Here is a 20,739-nt window from a genome sequence, read left to right as displayed (position 1 = left end):
TATATAAGGTATGATCAAAAAAGTACGACCTGAGGTCAAGAAAAAAATAACTCTCTCTTAGGTTTAAACATTAGTCTCATTCAAAATAGGCACCTTCTGGGTTTACACACTTCCTCCAGTGATGCTTCCACTGTTGGATGCAATTTTTTATTTATTGGGATTTCAAAAAGTCAACATGACCACATTTCTGCACGATTGTCATGCTTTCTTTGGCTATGGAGACCCTGACATTTTCCATCGGGATGATCACGCTTTTGTCTTGGGGTTGAACTCATAGACCCAGGTCTCATTTCTGGTTATGATCATGATCATCAGGATCAGCATTGGCACAAGCAATGCAACATGCACTTGGATTGAGGATCTTTGGAATAAATTTTGCCAAAACTTGAACCACCACACTTTCTTGGTTGTTTCTGCTTGAAAGTCTACCAGAACATTCATTTATTTGAACTGATGTTATGCTTTCTTTGAAATGAAAGTACCACTCTTTATTTTTTCAATTGTCTCTGGTTGCATGTTACCAAATTTTGGACAAAATTGAATGCAAATTCTTTGTTCAGCATGTTCTGCCATTTTTTCTTAATCTCTAATCCAACAATAATAGCATAAACTTGCAACCATCATGACTGCCTGATAGTGACTGCAGTGTAGAACAGTCTCACAAAAATTCACATACATGCAGTAGGACCCAAAATCACATAACAGCATAGTCTCCTCCCTGGCTTGCAAGTATTTGCAAGCCAGGGAGGAGACCATATTATGTTTATACAAGATCTGATCAAAAAGTATCTGGCCATATCTAATATTCAGTTGTGAATTTGGTAACATTACCATCAATGATTGGATATAATCAATTTAATCTTCACAATCAATGTTATATCTTCTACCATGGTCATAGAACATATCATCTCTCATTAAAAATATTCATCTGAAAGTTAACAAAACCAAAACTGTTCTCTGTTGAAATGTAAATCCATGATTTCATAATTGTTTATAGAAGGGATAGTCAACCTTTTTATACCTACGGCCCACTTTGGTATCTTTGTTGATAGTAAAATTTTATAACCGCTCACCAGTTCCGCAGTAGGTTAATTTAGCGCAATTGCAACTGCAAAGTACTAGTAATTTTTCAGTGGCAGTTTAAATGATACTTTGAAATGAGATTAGTTTTTTTAAATTATCACTTCATTGATTAAATTTTTAGATTACATAGTTCGAACACATTATTCTTATTTAATATAAAGCTATATTAAAAGTAATGTTATATAGTGAAATTTGGCAAAGAAATATCTTTTATCTGATAATATTATTATCTAAATACCTTTAAAATTAATTAATTATTTTAGACAGATGATTCTGACCTAAAATTTCCTTCTATTCATTAGAACCATCAAAATTGTAATGAATAGAAGGAAGATACTAATTCTTTTTTCTTCTCATTGTCTGATTACAGACAATGGGGAAGAAAATTACAGATAAAATTTTCAGTTTTATTTAGATAAAGACAAGTGATTTAAGCCTTTCTTATCAAATTATTTTTGAGGTTTAATTACCATTTTTACATAATTAAAGTTGAAAAATATTTGAAATTATCCACCTTTATTTCCAGAACCTTAAAGTACAAAAAAGTACTCTTCTCTCTATTATTTACTGCTATATTTAAATATACTTTAAAGTGTTACTTTATCTCAATTTTTATATACTTATTGAAAAAATATAATTGAATTTTAAATATGTGAAGAAAAATTGACTACTGTACATATATTTATAATGTTGATTTAATATACTTGAAATTTATAACAATGATTAATATTTAAAATATTTATGACATCTGCTTAAAATTATTTTTGTTAGTTTTGAAAAATTTAACAAAATTTTGTTAAACAAATGTTTCTCTTGAATTACATAATTATATATAACATACAAATTCATGTGAATAAACTAAGATTTCAAAGTAGATTTCCACATGCAAAAATATTTTCTGGGTCAATATATTCTTTAATGGCTTTTAAAATGCCTATTCCTGGTTCTGTTAATGTGTTAGCAAACCACTTTTTTCTTATCTTTCCAACTGTAAAGAGAGAATAAATAAATAAATTTTTTAATACCATTGAATTAAAAGAAAAAAGGAAAATGTATTATTTTCTCAGATTATTTTATTAGTATGTAGTATATAATAGTTTTTGACGGGGCGCTGTTGAGTAATTTTGGCTGCTGGTGATTTTTTGTCGGAGATTTTGTCAACACTTTTTTTTATTGTAAATTGCTGTATCTTTTATTTATTTGCTACCTAAGTTGGTACTTTTTTTTTGCTCAACTGTGTTATTCTGTGTCATTAGTTCTATTTTTTTGGAAATGTTCCCACGTACTCCTCCAGAAGCGTTAAAGCAAACCCAAGAAGAATGGAAGGGAACTAAACATCATCGTTCACAGAGTGATCCGGGGGTAAAATATCCAAAGTTAGAACATTATTTTAAGAGGCAATCTCCTCCGGACTCAGATAGAGAAGAATTGTTAACTTTACGGCAATATTTGGAGATGACTTTAAACGCAGTAATGAGGCAGTTGAAGTGATCGAAGATAGGCTCACCAGTTTGGAAATGGCCAACCAGTTAACCTTGTCCTCGGTAAGGAAATTGGAAACTGATTTTTCTAAAGTATGTTCGCAACTAGATAAACTGGAACAGCAACATTAGTTACCTTTGGACAACATTGGTGAGTTACACTCCTTTGCCTATGATAGACAAGTTAATGCTTCAAACAGAAGCAATTTAATGTTGTTTAATCATAGTATTCCACTCAAGTTGGATTTATGGGATTATATTGTTAACTTATTTCCTAAGGAATTGTATGTGACTGGTCTGTTGGGGCATAATATTGTCGGTGTTTCCTGTTTGAGAGGTAAAGCTCGGGAATTCTATAGCATCCAGTTGTCGTCCTGGAAATGTCAAAATTATTTATTGCAAAAATTTCGGACGAAAACTCAACAAGAGGGCAGGGAAAGACCGGTGAAATTTAGGTTGGCACCGGATCTGTTGTTTAATTCCCATGTTCGTCATAAAAACCTGGTTAATTTTTTAAAAGAATACCAGGAAGCTGGTTGTCATGTTTTTTTGCGCGATGACGTATTATATGTAGATGACAAGAGATTCACGTATTCTATCTCGGGCCATCGCTTAATAGAGGTGTCTGTTTCTTTTTTATTTTGAATTTTCCTCTTTGCAGGAGAGTTGGTTTGGAGAGACTTTCAACTTCATCGTGCCTGGACCAGTTTGGTTCGAGTAGTTATTAGGAATCGTTGCGGGTTTAGCACCAAGTGTGTCTGTTGGATTATATGATTAAATGACCAGGTTTAATTTGTTTAGCCCTTGTTGAAACCTGGATGGTTTCAGTGGATGGAGATTTTCTTGCTAATTTTCTTCCAGTAAACTGGAGGTATTTTATGATTCCAGTGGAAAAGCCATTGGGGCCGGGAAGACCCCATGGTGGTATTTTGTTCTTTTTTGATGAAGTTAGGAGGCACTTCGAATTATTGGAAACTTACCCTGATTTCATGGTTATTGGCTTATCACTTTACTCAGTTCTCGAATCTAGAAATATCCTGGTGTTGTTGGTATATGCTGGTTTGCAGAGACAGCAGGGCTTACGTTTAGACTTGTTTTCTTCTATTTTGAACTCTTGGTCTTCATACTACCATGGAATTGTGATAATGGGTGATTTGAACATCCATATTGTTGAAGGAATTGATTCACATTTGAATGTAGCCTCTCCCAATATTTTTGATGTCAGATGGTCAAAGGATTTAAAGGTCGACACGGCCGGGAGAGTTTCTGCGTTGGTTGATTGAACATGATTTTATTCTCCTTAACGGTCGTACTAAGGGAGATTTCCCAGGTGAGCTAACTTTTTTGTCAAAAGTGGTTAGCTCGGTTACTTTATTGTTGTTTCTCAAAATATGGTTTGTAAGGTTGAATCCTTTCGTGTTGGGTCTATTGGGTCTCTCTCATCTTCGGACCATTTTCCAGTGGAATTACAGTTGTCGACCGGAAACAGATTTTCCTTTGTTGATGGGCTTTGTCCCACCAAGACTCGTTATGTTTGAAATGATTCTAAAGTAGAATTGTTTGGAGATGCCATATCGCAGAGTTTCCAGAATATAAACTTTGATTCTGTCTGTTGATGATTTCTATGGTATTATTTTATCCGAGCTATGCTCTATAGCAAGAAGACTAAATGTGTTAATTGAAGGTGTTGAACCTTACAGGAGGATTCATCCCCCTTGGTTTGATAGGTCATGTTACATTCAGAAGTGAGCAAGGAATGTTGCCTTGGGCAAATTCCGCAGATCTAATAGGCTGATTTGGCTTCCTTTTTAAATTTAAAATGACAATATAATTCACTTATTAGGGCCAAATTTTTGTAATTATGCTTTACGGTTGGCTGGGATTAGAGACTCTAAGACCTTTCGGTATCAGATAGGTCGTTTTCGTTGGGTCAGGTGCATACTAGACCAAGAGATTTCCTTGACTGACTGGTTTATTTATTATCAACAGTTATTTAGTTTAAATACATTGAATTTACCCCTGATTCTGTCACTACCGATGGCTTCTTTTGTTGTTGATCCTATTTTAGATCTTTCTATCTCTGATACAGAGGTGAATACAGCACTTCAAAAGATGCGAATTCGTTCAGCTCCTGGCATGGATAATGTTTCACCGTCTTTAATTGTTTACTCTAAGGATACTTTGGTTCATTACTTGGCCAAATTATTAATTGGGTTTAAGACACTGCTAGAATTCTGAAATCGTGGTTAGAGGTAAAGATAAAAGTTATCCATAAAAAAAGGTCCACTAGATGATCCCACTAACTTTCGACTAATATCACTGTTGCCTGTAGTTCGAAAGATATTTACCTCTATTTTGGTAAATATATTGGGTATTTGGCTAAGAGAGAGGAATTTGATTCAACCTGTGCAATTTGCTTTCCAACCTCGGAAGAGCACTTTAAGCAATATTCTGATTCTCCACTCCATTATTTGTAGACAACTATCAAAGAAAAGATGTTTACTTGCAGTGTTCATTGACTATGAGAAAGCCTTTAACAGTGTTGTTTTGAAGATTTTGTTATTTAAATTAAAAATGCTTGGAATCTCTGGCAAGTTTATTGACATTATTCAATGTTTATTTTCAGGATTGAAAGCAAGGATTTCCACTAGTGCCAGGTCTACAGATGCCTTTTCATTAGAAAAGGGTTTACCACAGGGTGATTCCTTAAGTCCGATATTGTTTATTTGTTATGTTAATGACATGGTACAAGTTTTGATGATTTAAGTAAAGATTCCATTTCTCTGGGAGACTACGAAGTCCATTTACTTCAATTTGCTGAAGATACAGTGGTGTTATCCACCACCCCGATTTATCTACAAAGGAAATTGAACAGGCTATATAATTATTCCTCTAATTTGGGTTTGAGTATTAATTTATCCAAATCAAAAATAATAATTTTTAGACATGTTGGAAGGTTGAGAAAAGCTGATAAGTTTTTCTTAAATGGTAAAGGAGTTAGTATTGTTAATGAAGTTATATATTTGGGGATTCGTCTCTCAGCTACTGGCTCGTTCCAAAATTACATTTCTTATGTTAAAGGCAAAGCATTTTCCAAAATAAATGTTATAATAGAAATCTTGAGAAGGGTTAAAAACAGTCATGGCTTTGTGTAAGAAACTTGCCGCCTCTCTTTTTTACTTTGAGTTGGTCTTATGGTCTGCCTTTTTGTTTTGAGGGTATCGACTCTATAGAACTGATGTTCTTTCGTCGTCTTTTTGGTCTTGACAGGTCGATCTGAATTGGGCCTTGAGTTTCCCCGGAAACGCTTTGTTAAATTAACCTTAAATTTTCTGAGAAACATAATCTCTGACCCATCATCCTTGGAATGTGAGACTTATTCTACTTTGAAGAAGTTTTCATTGAAAAGATCGCTCAAATTCTGTTGGTTTACTAAACTGGAGAATCTATTTAATAGAATAGGTATCTCACTCTCCTTGATAAATTCCTCTCCAGATGTTTTGAAATATTACACAAATACAATTTTACAAGAGTTTGATAATCTTTTCTTGAGAGAAGAAGGGGACAGGATTCTTAAGGCTAAGTACCATTTATGGTACCCAGAAATATTAGACAACAACTGGTGCTTTTACATTTATTATCAGCAGCTTCCATTTATTGTTAAAAAAATAATACAGATTCGTCTAAATAAGTTTCGTTTAACATGGAAACACTTGTGTATTGACTTGTGTATTGATCTATGTTCACTGGAAATGTGTCCGTTTTGTAAGAAAGGAAATGTGACTTTAAATCACTACATGTTTGACTGTAAGGAATTTGAATATTTGCATCTATCAACACTTCCTAATAATGTTTTTTGTACTAATAATGTTGTTTGCAAAAATCCAGCAGATAGAATTCATGGATTATTCTCCATTAGCGACTCAGCAGCATTTATATGGTGTAAATATAATTTATTGACCAAAGTTATTAATGTTACCCCTCCTCCTAAAAATTAATTTTATGTATGGAGTTTTCAAATAAATAAATAAATATATAATAGTTTTCATGCTGTACTTATTGCATTGAATAAAACAGTAATATATGAAATAATTTTAATTTAGATTAGACAAGGATTATCAAATGAACTGGTTCAATAGTACTTTTAGTTGTTCCACTTCTTTCTGCATTAGTTCTACATTCTACAGTTTATTTACTAACAAAAATATTTCAAGTTATCATTTGATTCATTAAGCTGCAATTTTTTCAAATTGCAGACCTATAAATTCCCACTGCTGTCCATCTGTCTGTCCTTCCTTAATTTCGAGAATGGAGTTAGATACGTAGTATGAACTTCTGATGCAAACCAGAAGTCATGTTATTTCAATTGAAAAATTTTCCCTTGAAAGGAGTTAGCAACAGTGTCATGCTGATCATCTAGCTAACAGGAAAAGTATGAGGTAGAGAGCATATAGTTTAAATTAAAAATATGGTTAAAATTTGTAGCCAGCGTTGTGGTGGTGTCACAATAAATATTTGCTTGTTATATTTACAATTTATTAGATTAAAAATAATTTTTGCTTTATTCTATGAAAATTGGAAACATTTATTAATCTTTAAGAAATTTAGTTATTACATTTTTTATATGCATTTTTGAAAACACCCATGGAATCATTAGAATCTTGAATTTATTATGCTAAATTATTTTTAAGTTAAAAAAAGGTGTTGCAATTATATAACTTTTTACAATTCTGTATTATTATGAATAAAGTTCCTCTACTTAAAGGCTTCTGCAGCATGTTGTAAGGCTCGGAATGGAATGAAATTTAAACAGCATGTAGTTCAAACGATGTGCTTGTCATTTATTGGAAAAACTTTAGTACAAAAAATTGCTACTATGTAGCCTTTTGCAATATAAGTCACTTGAACAACATTACAAATGTTCAATGTGGCCTCTTTTGTTGTCAAACATTTTTTATCATAGAACACACGAAGTCTACTGGAATTTCTAGACTTGTGAATATTAATTTAGACTATATATAATATGATGTCATAGCTGAAGGACAGTATTAGATATCTGATAAACTGATTGTTAAAAAAAACTCCATTACCCAGAAGTCCTGGTAGAGAAAAGTTTAGGCACCATCTAAAACATGATACTTCAGTGTATATGTTATGGACAAAGTGATTAATACGGGCATTATAAATAATGACCAACAAAATCGGGCATTGTAATAAATTTCAATAATTTATCAAATTGACCGGTCATTATGAATACTGCTACCATCTAGTCGGGCAAAGTGATAATAATACGATGAGGAGTGATCATCCGACATACGTTAGCCAATCAGAACTTGCATCTTACTTGCTCATGTGTATTGCATTTACTACCGAATTTTAAATTTATGTGATTAGTAGTTAATCTTTCTTCTTTGACAAAAGTAATGATCATGGAGGAATCATTAAGTGTTATGAATAATCGCTTCAACAACCGATTAAACGAGTTAATAGCAGAAAAAGGTGCAACAATCAAATTTTTACAAAATCAGCATATTTGTCAATGATACAAAAAGTGAGTCAAAAATGAAAGTTACTTCTAAGTTACCGGAAGAATATCAGCATTTACATAGATATGACGTTGTATCTATCAGAAATTTAGAAAAATTAATTATGCCTGTAAAAGAAGGCAATGCGATTAAATATTACGTTCACACGGAAGAAATATTTCAGATATTGCACGATGCCCATATTGCTATTAGACATGACGGTAGAAACCGCATGAAAAAAGAATTAAGTACGAAATATAAAAATATTACAAGAGAGATGATCATAATTTATTTGAACTTGTGTGAAATCTGTCAGAAAAAAAGAATGTTCCTAAGAAAAATCTAAATCAGGATGTTATTAGTATTACAGAATTGGTGAATGAATAAGAAACAATCCACACAATTGATCCAAAATTAGAAGAAAAAATAAGAAGTGTGTCTAAAACAAGGGCTTTGTTTAATCTTAAAATGCAAGCAGAAAAAATGATTAATACATCAAATTCCAAATACACAGCAGCTAATGTTGGTGATACANTATATACTTTCCGCCGTCCAGTGCCACACTACGGAGAGTTTAGGCGAGTAAGTTGTTCACTATCATCTGTACAGTATGTAAATTAGGTACCGTAAGTCTAATACAGTACTGTACTTTTACACATTTCTTGTGAAAGAAACATTTCTTATTCAATGGCCATAAAAATTATTTATATTAATGATGTCTCCAAAGTTCAACGAAGTTTTCGCAGAAAAATAACTTATGAGAAATCGGCTGCGGTTTGGTCCGTTGCTCCACGACAAAAACAAGTTTGAGCAATGGCGACGTCGAACGGTGCACATTTGGTAAGTAATCCTACAATTTTTTGTTTATAGCATAGTTTATACGGATTATTCCCAAAAAATTATACGTGTTTTGGAAATGTTGAGTCGAATTAGTCTAGGAAGTGATTAATTTTATGGAAGAAAACCTTTCAACAGCCGTAATCCATAAAATTCTCGTGTCGGGCTGTGATTGGCAAGGTCTCCTAAAACATCAATTTCATAAAAAAACGGAACGTATCTACCGTCTTATAGGGGGGTCAACTGTATTGTTGTTAGGCAGCCTTGTTATCTAACATAACATTTGTTATTAACCGTAGAACATTAAAATAGAACTGAAATATCAAACATAACTTATTAATTTTTTATGATTTTAGATTTTCAACAACTTTAAAAATACTGGGAAAACTATGGACCATTATTTATTGGATGAGTACTGATACCTAAATTTCCTTTTGGATATCAAAAGGGGGGAGAGCATATTAAAAACATTTTGAGCAACAGTGGAATAGGTCTTAAGACCTAAATTATAGGCTTCATTATGATTATTTACGTCTTGAAACGTTATATATATGATGCTTGTTTCAAGATGTTTATATATAAGGTATGATCAAAAAAGTACGACCTGAGGTCAAGAAAAAAATAACTCTCTCTTAGGTTTAAATATTAGTCTCATTCAAAATAGGCACCTTCTGGGTTTACACACTTCCTCCAGTGATGCTTCCACTGTTGGATGCAATTTTTTATTTATTGGGATTTCAAAAAGTCAACATGACCACATTTCTGCACGATTGTCATGCTTTCTTTGGCTATGGAGACCCTGACATTTTCCATCGGGATGATCACGCTTTTGTCTTGGGGTTGAACTCATAGACCCAGGTCTCATTTCTGGTTATGATCATGATCATCAGGATCAGCATTGGCACAAGCAATGCAACATGCACTTGGATTGAGGATCTTTGGAATAAATTTTGCCAAAACTTGAACCACCACACTTTCTTGGTTGTTTCTGCTTGAAAGTCTACCAGAACATTCATTTATTTGAACTGATGTTATGCTTTCTTTGAAATGAAAGTACCACTCTTTATTTTTTCAATTGTCTCTGGTTGCATGTTACCAAATTTTGGACAAAATTGAATGCAAATTCTTTGTTCAGCATGTTCTGCCATTTTTTCTTAATCTCTAATCCAACAATAATAGCATAAACTTGCAACCATCATGACTGCCTGATAGTGACTGCAGTGTAGAACAGTCTCACAAAAATTCACATACATGCAGTAGGACCCAAAATCACATAACAGCATAGTCTCCTCCCTGGCTTGCAAGTATTTGCAAGCCAGGGAGGAGACCATATTATGTTTATACAAGATCTGATCAAAAAGTATCTGGCCATATCTAATATTCAGTTGTGAATTTGGTAACATTACCATCAATGATTGGATATAATCAATTTAATCTTCACAATCAATGTTATATCTTCTACCATGGTCATAGAACATATCATCTCTCATTAAAAATATTCATCTGAAAGTTAACAAAACCAAAACTGTTCTCTGTTGAAATGTAAATCCATGATTTCATAATTGTTTATAGAAGGGATAGTCAACCTTTTTATACCTACGGCCCACTTTGGTATCTTTGTTGATAGTAAAATTTTATAACCGCTCACCAGTTCCGCAGTAGGTTAATTTAGCGCAATTGCAACTGCAAAGTACTAGTAATTTTTCAGTGGCAGTTTAAATGATACTTTGAAATGAGATTAGTTTTTTTAAATTATCACTTCATTGATTAAATTTTTAGATTACATAGTTCGAACACATTATTCTTATTTAATATAAAGCTATATTAAAAGTAATGTTATATAGTGAAATTTGGCAAAGAAATATCTTTTATCTGATAATATTATTATCTAAATACCTTTAAAATTAATTAATTATTTTAGACAGATGATTCTGACCTAAAATTTCCTTCTATTCATTAGAACCATCAAAATTGTAATGAATAGAAGGAAGATACTAATTCTTTTTTCTTCTCATTGTCTGATTACAGACAATGGGGAAGAAAATTAGANTTTATATAATTTATACCAAAAATTGTTAATAATACTTTTCGTTAATATTAGTTTAATTAATATAGTACTTTGATATAATTTACAAAAAATAAATATTTCTAAATGAAATAAGTGGAGTTTTTTAAATCAAGTTTTAAATTCTGTACTAAACGCTGTAAGATACGCACATGCAACTCAGCGTGCCGATTGGCTAGCGTATGTCAGATGATCACTCCTCAACTTATTATCATCATTTTGCCCGACTAGGTAATAGCAGTATTCATAATGACTGGTCAATTTGATAAATTAATCAATATTTATCACACTGCCCGCCCTATTTGGTCATCATTCATAATGCCGGATTAATCACTTTGTCCATAACATATACATGGATTAGGCATTAAAGTGTCACCATGTAGACTCACCTTTTCACAGTTTAACAGTTAACATTTTCTGTACATCATAAAAATGAATATCATTTGATTGCTAATTACTCTGACATGATTTCATTCATTCATATAGATTTTGTGTCCTGATTTGCCATTTCTCAGAATACAGATATAATGTCTGTAAATTTAACAGTTTAACATATTGGATCATAATATTAAGTTGATCTTATGAAATTTTTTTGTTCTGCTTTTGTCTATTTTTATAGGATTTATTCTAAATATGAGCTTCATTCCAGAATTTTTGATTAATTTCAGATAAAACTATATTTTATAAACATTTAAAAATTACTGAAAGATAAGTTGATATAAATGTACTACAAATGTTATAAATGTTTGATATGCTTACAAAATATAAGTTAATTAATTTAATATTAGAATAAAAAATTAACTTTACCTCCATGATGATGTGAAAGGCTTCCTCCTATTTGCAATATTTCGTCCCTGGCACCATCCTTTAAATTCAAATAAGTTATTCTCTAAAGAGATAAAGAAATTTTTATGTACAAAAATGCTTACCTCTAATAACTTGTGTATTTCAACTGGATTTTCAAGTCGCCCTTGATTAAATATAATATAAAAATAAACACAGGCACCCGTTTCGTAACATTGAGTCACACGACTACTAACTAGTGGCATATATGTCATATTATAAAACTGTGCATCTCTGATCACTCGATCTTTTACATTTTGTACCATGTCAGTAATTCTAAAAGTTAAAAAAGTAAGTTAAATAACCTTCATTATTTACATTTAAGCAAAATAGCATTATTATTTACCTATCCCATGATATAGATGTTTCAAAGGATTCTCCAAAAACTCCATACTTTAGTCCTTCATCCTTAAAAAAAATATAAAAATGAATAACAATTAACTTATCTACAGAAGTGATAATACTAGAATAATTTTTATAATGAATTTTATTTTATCAACTTTAAGTTATTTCTGAAGAAAATAAAATAAAAATGATAAATGTAGATCTTAATATTAATTATGTAATGAAGTATCATCTAATCTGAATAAAACAGAGAATAATGGATAAAATTGCTCTTTATTAAAAATGATGCATTTTGGATTGGAATTTTGCCAATTCCTATTCAGGTTAGGAAAAATTAAAATGAAACAAACATTATATACAAAGTCATAAAGAAAAACTTTTTACTTTTGTCCATGTATAAAATAAAAAAAATGTAAATATATTTTCATTGTTGATATTTACATAAATGTATCTAAAGAAGTATAAAAACTGAATTTGAACTGCATGCTGAAACTCGCTTTTCTTACTTTGTCTAATGAAGTTAATTTTTTATAATTTATAAAGAAAAATATTTTAACATGAATTGTTTCTTAAATTTTCAATTTCATAAATTATATTAGAAAGCTATTTTATACAATATTATTTTTATAATTTTTTATTATTTTAAATAAACCATCAATGGATGATTTATCAAATTTTTCAATATATTAAATATATTTTATGAGAGAGACATACCCTGAGATAGGCTATAATAAATGTTAGAAAGTAACCTAATTTGCCATTTTCTTCACCTGCAGCAATTCCACTGTAAGAAAGCATAAAATTTATATCATTAATTTATATAGTTTACAACTTTTTAGTATTTATGTATTAATGTAAATTTAGTAAATAAATGAAAATGTATTAGAAATTCCCATTTTTATAAACTTGTATAATATAACTTACCCATATTTGCGAGCAATTTGATTTAATTGTGAATACAACATTTGTACATCCTAAAAAAAATAAATTTTTTGTTTGAGATTTCAGTTAGGTAGATATAATTAAGAGTGACAATTAAACAGAATGAAAGTACAATTGTTAGAAATGCCACTATCAGTTATATTTCAATACATGACTGAGCTTTGAAATTCAAACACATTTTTTTATTTCTATTCTCTCCGTTTTATAATTATTATTATTATTATTTAGTTTTGAAAATATACTGGTTTACAAGAGATTGAAATAAAAAAAATACTGGTCTGTGAATACAAAAGTTTGAAAACATTTCTATCAGTGACCTGCAGGTCATTGTGAGACCCAGTGACATTTTCAAGGTACCCACATTGAATGTTTTGAAATTGTTAAACTTAAAAATTATGCAAAATTTTAATAGATGAGGTGTCAAATATATTTATATATAGTGTGAAAGAGAGACCCTAAAGTTGTAAAAAGTCTTAAAAGTCACAAATAATGAATCTCATATAGAAAAGTTGTCATCAAATAAAGTAGATTATGCATTAAATGAAATACTTGGTTCCTATAATCATATCATTTTCTTTTTACTTATATGGAATTTATTGCTATTTTTCTTAAAGTAAAATTTGTAAGCATTTTTTTATCACTGAAATTAAATATTTGACCTGTGATTTGGAATCACTAAATTTCAAATTTAATTTTGATCCACCTTCAGTAAAAGATCCTCCATTACTGTTATATATGATAAAAACACTATAAATGGTTTTTCTTAGCTTTCACTTTTATAGCTATAACTAATTACTCCATTTTAAGTTCTGGTTATCATCTTTAATTATGATAAACTTAGTGTCTTAAATTTCTCTGTTTAAAAAAATAACTCAAAGTGAAAATTGTGTGTAAACACACACAGTTTTCACTTTGAGTTATAAAAATGTTATAAAAATTTTTAAAAATAAAATCTCATATTATTAATAAATATAAAAAGGTAAAAGGCTTAATTTTGAGTAGAGAGAGATGTTATTAGCATTTAGAGATTTTTTTTTTAAACACAAGTAAAATTTTCATTAAATTGTCACTCAAGATATGACACACAAAACTCCTGAACATTTTGCCAAACATTTCTGAGTAAATCAACATTTGACACTTTTTAATGTTGTTTATTAATTATTTTTTCTTCATATCATATTTATAATTTGTTTTATAAAGCAGCTACAAGGATATTATTATTGTATGATGTAAAAAATTTATTGCACATACAATAAAATTATTCTATCCTTGTAGTTTTTTTTACAGAAAATATACTAATTAAATGTTCTTAAATATTTAAACGTTTTCAAAAAAATCAATTTTAGAATACTCCTCATATTTCTCAATGATAGACATCAGTATTTTGTTTAATATCTGGTACTACTATGATTTTCTCAATACCACTTCTAATGTTACTATCTCAACTTTTAATCTGACTCTCTTTTCTTAGTTTTGAAATGAGACGGTTGTATCTGGCATCATTTTATTCTACATATATTCTATACATTTTATTATTATTATATTTGTAATACAATATAAAGCCAATTATCATTTATTTTTACACTCAGATTTTCATTGATCTTATTGTAAAAAATTTAAAAACTAAACGTGTGTTATACTTGTGATGTAAGATCTTAACACCATTTTTTTGCCTATTCTATTGTAAGTCTGTAATATATTCAATTAAATGTGCTTGAAGTAGTTTTTTTCCTCCTATATAAGTAAATTATTAAAATTTCCTATATGTGTGTTTGTTTGATCATTTACTTTTTTGCCAAATGTCTGTTTGATCAGATATCTATTCAGCTAAATATCCATTCAGTGAAATGTCTGTCAACCATAGACATATGACACCTCTTTATCTTCCCATCTCTTGACTTTTAATTACCAATATTTTATAGTATCAATAACCCACATGTAGAAATAACCCTGCCAAGTTTCAAAATATTTGGTTCATCCAGTCCTGAGATATAATGCAAAATACATGTTGACATAAAAAAGTTGCTTTTAAAATTGTAAAATATACATTTTTATGCTCCTGGAGTATGACAACCTCGTCACAACATCCAACATGGTTCAAGTAACCCAGAAATGAAAAAAAAGGGGAGAAGACAGAATTTGACCAATCACCACACTTTCTTTTCTCTATGTCTGTGTTCTTGTCCTAACTTGTGTTCCATGGAACCCTAGGGTTATGCTGACAGTTTTGTTGCAGAACTTCAAATTTTATTTATTAGTTAGTTTAAAATAGAAACTTTATTTACATAGAATTCAAATACTATGAATATTAATAATTTTTGAGAGAGGAGACCTGCACACTGAATGCATATCTCACATTTGTGGAAAATAAAATCTATTGAGTCTAGTGGTAAGAGAATGAAAGCATGCATTTGATCCTTTGTTTTTTATCAAGGCTATGGGTTTTTCAGTTAAAATAAGTTGGAAATAGCTACTCTAGATAGATTAATTGGGAAAGTAAAATTAGGTCAAGGTCATATGCAAATGGTTTGTAAATTTCTCATTAAATCTCTAATACTTAAAGTGCAAAGCATGATGCCTATATAACTATTTAGTCAATTCAGATATACTTTAAATATTTTTTACAGGTTTTTGTTTCTATTTGCTAACACACTTTCAATAAGTTCTGAGAAAGATGATGTAAAAAATTATTTATTGGAGAAGAGTTACAAAATACCACCTTCAAATGTTGATCTTAAAGCTGTTCCAGGAGAAAAAAAGTCTACAGATGCTAAGTCAGAAGAGAAGGGCAATTGTGGGAACAAGGACACATTTTTCCTGGACTTTGTGACCAAACAAATTGATGTGATAGTGCATTGTCATGGTGTAGGTACCAAATTTTTGAAACCTGGTCACTTTTGTTGAATAGCATCATAAAGGCATTTCAGAATCTCCACATCAACATTTTGCGTCAAATGTTTCACAACATCCAACCGGTTCAGAGGTCAAATAACCGCAGCTCTCAAGGTAGTTGCAAAAAATGGCTTTGCTGACTGCTTCCAGAAGTGGTATGGCTATTAGCAGAAGTGCATAGATACAGATGGGAAGTATTTCAAAGGTGGTGTTGTATTAGGGTATGTCCTACATGGCAGTGTCCAGTGACTGCAAGCATGAACGTGCTTCCAAGTGGAGCAAACAAACTGGTTCAAGCAAATGTGCATGTTAGAAGTAACTGCGTTTAGCATGTAGCAACCACCAGATGATGATTCTACGTGCATGTGAAGGAAGCAGCTACCAAGCCAGTTTGATCGTCGCTTCCACAGCTTGTGCTTCCAAACAAGAAAATGGCCAACTTTGTTGAATCATTAATATTGGAGATATTCCAAAGAAATTTTATGGAATTAAAAACTTAAGGAGTACCACAACAGAGACTTTGTTGATAAGGTGTGGGATAATGTTACAACAAGACTTAATATAGGCAGTAAGTAATTTCTTTTTTTATTACTTTTTGATACGAATCATATACAAACCACGTGGTCAGATTTAATGGGGTTGAGATATAGAACATTATATATAAAATACTGAAAAAATATATTTGGAAGGTAGAAATTTCAGTATACATAAACTGTTACAATAAAATAATTTGTGATAACTAGATCATAATCGCATAGAAAGAGAACATGTAGCCAGTATCATACACAAACTAAAAATGCAATAACATTGATCATAACTGAACAATGTCCAGATTTGTTGATGCTTAATGTAATATATATACTGTATATTTTAGTAATATATGATATGTACATCAGTGGTACATCCAAAATTCAAAGAACACTGTTTAAATTATATTACACACCATTAACAGCTTGCTCTTGCCATGGAACAGAACCATTTTGGTTGTTATAAGAGAGAAGTTTTGCCAATATTTTAACTATTGCTGAAAATGATGCTGCATTATTTGCTTTTGTCAAATTGTTGTATTTACTTTTGCTAAAATCTGTCTCTATGAGATTCCCTGAAACCTTCAATATCTATTATCACATTGTGTAGCAGAGTTCAGCCTTTACAATATTTATAGCATTTTTTACATAGTTTCAATAGATTTATTTAAAATTCTCCAAAAGCACATGCAGATGCCAAAAGCACATTCAACTACTCTTCTTGCTCTTGACAGTCTATAATTAAATATTCTTTTACTCTTATCCAGGGATCTACTTTAGGGCTTCAATAAGTATGGAATAAGAGGATAAGCCTCATCGCCAATTAAAACATATGGGGCTATTATGTTAGATTGGGGCAATGTCGTATTTGATGGCAGTTCCAATTTACTTGATTCTAAATTTATTTTCCATCTATGGAACCCACACAGTTAGGAAAGTTCCATTTTTTGTAAAATTATTCAGCCTTTTCTGTCATATGTTCCTTTGTCAGTATAGGCCATGTGTTTTGATTGAAGACCTGACCAAAGGGCTTCCTTGACAATACTTGCAATACTTGATTTACCAATTCTCATGGAAAATGCTAGCTGACTAAAAGAAATTCTTATTGAAGATATCTGGAAAAAGAAAGAAGAGTAATTATGTAAAATAGTGTTCTTGAGTTTAGTATATTTTATTTTCATTTAGTATTCTTTGATTTATTTACACATGCATGCACAGAGAGATATAAATATTCAGTAAGTAAAGAAAGTTTAACAATAAGTCTTACACTGCACATGTAATCACATCAATCAGCTTTAATCATCAATTTCATTATTTTCCTGTGCAGTTAATGTGATTTATATGGTTTCTAAATATATACATTTGTGAAGATCTGAACAGGCCATCTATTTTTATAATACCCATTACTGATACCTACATAATCCCACAACTATAATTTAAACTGAGATCCTTTACAGAAATATTAAAATTTATTAATATTTTTGTTAAGTCAATGTAATAAAAGATATAAAGATGAGACAACAACTTGTCAAAAACTGACTTTTTACTTTTATGGCAAAAAGGGAAATTGAGCTTCCTTTAACTGCACCTTATCTTGATTTTTTCACACCATCTTGTCAGTTGACACATCAGTTTGTCCCATCAGATGATCCACTTCTAAAGTAATGATTGGAGGAATTTGCATATAAAAGGGGTGATTTCCAATCATTCCGGGCAGTTCTCACCAAATTTTAATGTGGCTGGTCAGGAAGGTTCTACAACTTCCTATAAACCAAAAACAAACAAAGAAGCTATTTTGCAAACCCATCCACTGATAGTGGGTGGATCTGAAGCTGACCACGGTTACGAGTGACCTGGATTCCCACACATTTTACCATTTGAATTGAGGTAATCATTACTACTTTTATGTTCCCTTTCAATTTCAGAGGAACTGGCAAAATCAAAATGGAAAAGCCTTTGAGATAGTTTCCGAAAGGAGCTAAAAAAAATTCAGAAGACCAGATCAGGAGATGCAGCTCCAGCAAAAGGAACAAAGTAGATTCATTTTAGTTCCTTTGAATTTTTGAGAGATGTTAGGTTACTGCTAGTAGATCTGAGTTCCATATCAACAAGTAATCCAGAAATCACCATTGATAATGAAGTTAAAATTATTATATTGAAGAGCCTGCAATTTGGCACCTAGAAAACGATGAGACAAACACATGTATTGTAGATACAAATGAAACCAACTTTGTCATCTGGATCATGCCCATCTGTACCAAACAAAACGAAAAAGAAAGACAGATAAATTCAACTTTCAAAAAGAAATGTTAGAGATAGAAAAGCAGAAAATTGAATGGTTAAAAAAGGCAGATGAGGAGAATGACGATGATGATTTGAACTTTTTTAAATCTTTAATATCTTACATGAAATTGTCATCACCTATTAAAAAACTCACTGAGATCACAAATTCAAAATTTTATTCTTGACCAGTTAAAAGACATTGAATCAAACATGGATGAATAAAGCAAGATAAATTATATACAATATATGTACACAAGTTATATTGATAAAATTATTAATTGACATTTTGAAAATAAAACATTTTTTAAACATATTCTATGAAGATTCTTTTTATTTACTGTGTATCTAGTTAGTGATATCATTATCTTTCAAATGAAACCATTGCAACACTATATTTTCAATAACAATCTTTTTATAACATTTTTTTTTAATTGTACTAGAAAAATGGTCATGAAATTGCCAATTGAAGGAAAATCAGCAATTCTTGTCACATTTGAGTACCTTCAATTTGAAAACTTTTTCTAGGACTCAAGTGATACTCAAAGTCATGAAAATGAGACCAAAGTCAAAGAGGGTAATTAAATTAAGAGAAATTCAGTACTTTACCTTAGCATAGCATAGCAAAAAGCCTCTCTTCAAGTGATATAGGTTTCTGGAAATTCATAGTAGCCTTCACAATTTAGGGATGAATACTTTGTAGGATGTAATTGAAAGTTGCATGCAGCATTCTGCAATATTCAAAAAACTTTGCTGGATCGTCTTTTATTTCACAATACAAATAATGAAATTCACGGAACTCATAATATTTATAAGAAATGTTATGAGTCTTTTGCCTACAAGACATTTTGGTAACACAATAAAAAAGTGCAGAAGAGTTTTGTAGAAAAATGTTTTCCAAGGCAATCATGTGATGAAATTGTCTCGCCGCCACCTTGTAAACAATACATGTCCACTCTGGACAGAGGTTGCTCATGAGTTGGAAGCGCATACAAAGATTCTTTCCACTTGCAGTTGCTGGATGCTGCCATGTAGGACGTATCCTAACTCTCTTTTCTTCCAATAAATAATTATTTTCTTGTAACATCTGTCTCAGAACTTATTGACTGAAGGGATTATATGTGAGTTTCTTGTTTAAAATTTAAAAAAAATTAATGTTCTAGTGGGTTAGTGAGATAAGTGTTTGATTCCTTTATAAATGAATTCATTGCTAGTCATCAGAATATTGCAATTATATTTGGCACAATCAGTTTAATATACAGATAAATTCCAGAATTTATATGTTTAATTATAGAAATTGTTAGCCTTAAAAAACAATGATGCATAACTGTGTTGTGTGTAAGGGTAATATATAGTATTTGAAAATATATCAGAAATATTAAACTATAATTTACCATCTTGCTTCCTTCTAAAAGAACTGTTGTCACAGCAATCTTCTTCAAATCATACCCTTTTACATATGTTAGTAACATTTTCTTAAATGATTTTAACATTTTATGTAAGGTAGATCCATCCTCTGTATTTAGTGCCTGACCTGTTAATATTAAATTTACATGTTTAACAAAGATGCTGTATATTAAAAACACAGAATTTCAAATATATGTTTATGAATATTATATACTCAGAAGATATAGTCAATACTGATACACGTAGATGATGTAAGAGGACATGTTCTTCAGTAGAAGAATGCTTTTCTAATGAAGAGCATGACCTTTTTCTGTATAATTTTAAAAAGACTGTAAAATTATATGATTTATCTGATATATAATATACCATTAAAATATTTACACAGTATTCAAAATAAATATTAGTGATTAGTTTTATGATCAACAGTGTTTGTTTCATATTAATCTGTGTATATATATACAGGATATAGATAAAAATGTACCAGGCTATATCTTGCTTCTGGTAAGTATTAG

At 30.7% G+C, this 20,739-nt stretch overlaps 1 protein-coding gene across 1 annotated transcript; it reads right to left on the bottom strand.

Annotated features, from left to right (window-relative positions):
• Positions 1–1,891: 1,891 nt before the first annotated feature.
• Positions 1,892–20,537, bottom strand: LOC111640559 (alkyldihydroxyacetonephosphate synthase, peroxisomal-like; the record flags this gene model as incomplete). The annotated part of the gene is made up of 8 exons (XM_023386582.1): positions 1,892–2,071; positions 11,799–11,856; positions 11,921–12,110; positions 12,181–12,242; positions 12,894–12,963; positions 13,104–13,153; positions 20,215–20,389; positions 20,442–20,537. Coding segments are annotated over 8 exons (823 nt in total), but the record flags the coding sequence as incomplete, so codon positions are not given.
• Between the last annotated feature and the right edge of the window lie 202 nt (positions 20,538–20,739).

The sequence above is a fragment of the Centruroides sculpturatus genome, unplaced genomic scaffold (assembly GCF_000671375.1).
Source record: "Centruroides sculpturatus isolate CEXI.00-Female unplaced genomic scaffold, Cexi_2.0 scaffold1457, whole genome shotgun sequence".
Taxonomy (NCBI): domain Eukaryota; kingdom Metazoa; phylum Arthropoda; class Arachnida; order Scorpiones; family Buthidae; genus Centruroides; species Centruroides sculpturatus.
Note: the sequence above shows the minus strand (reverse complement) of the source record. Positions and strands in the feature narration are given on the sequence as shown.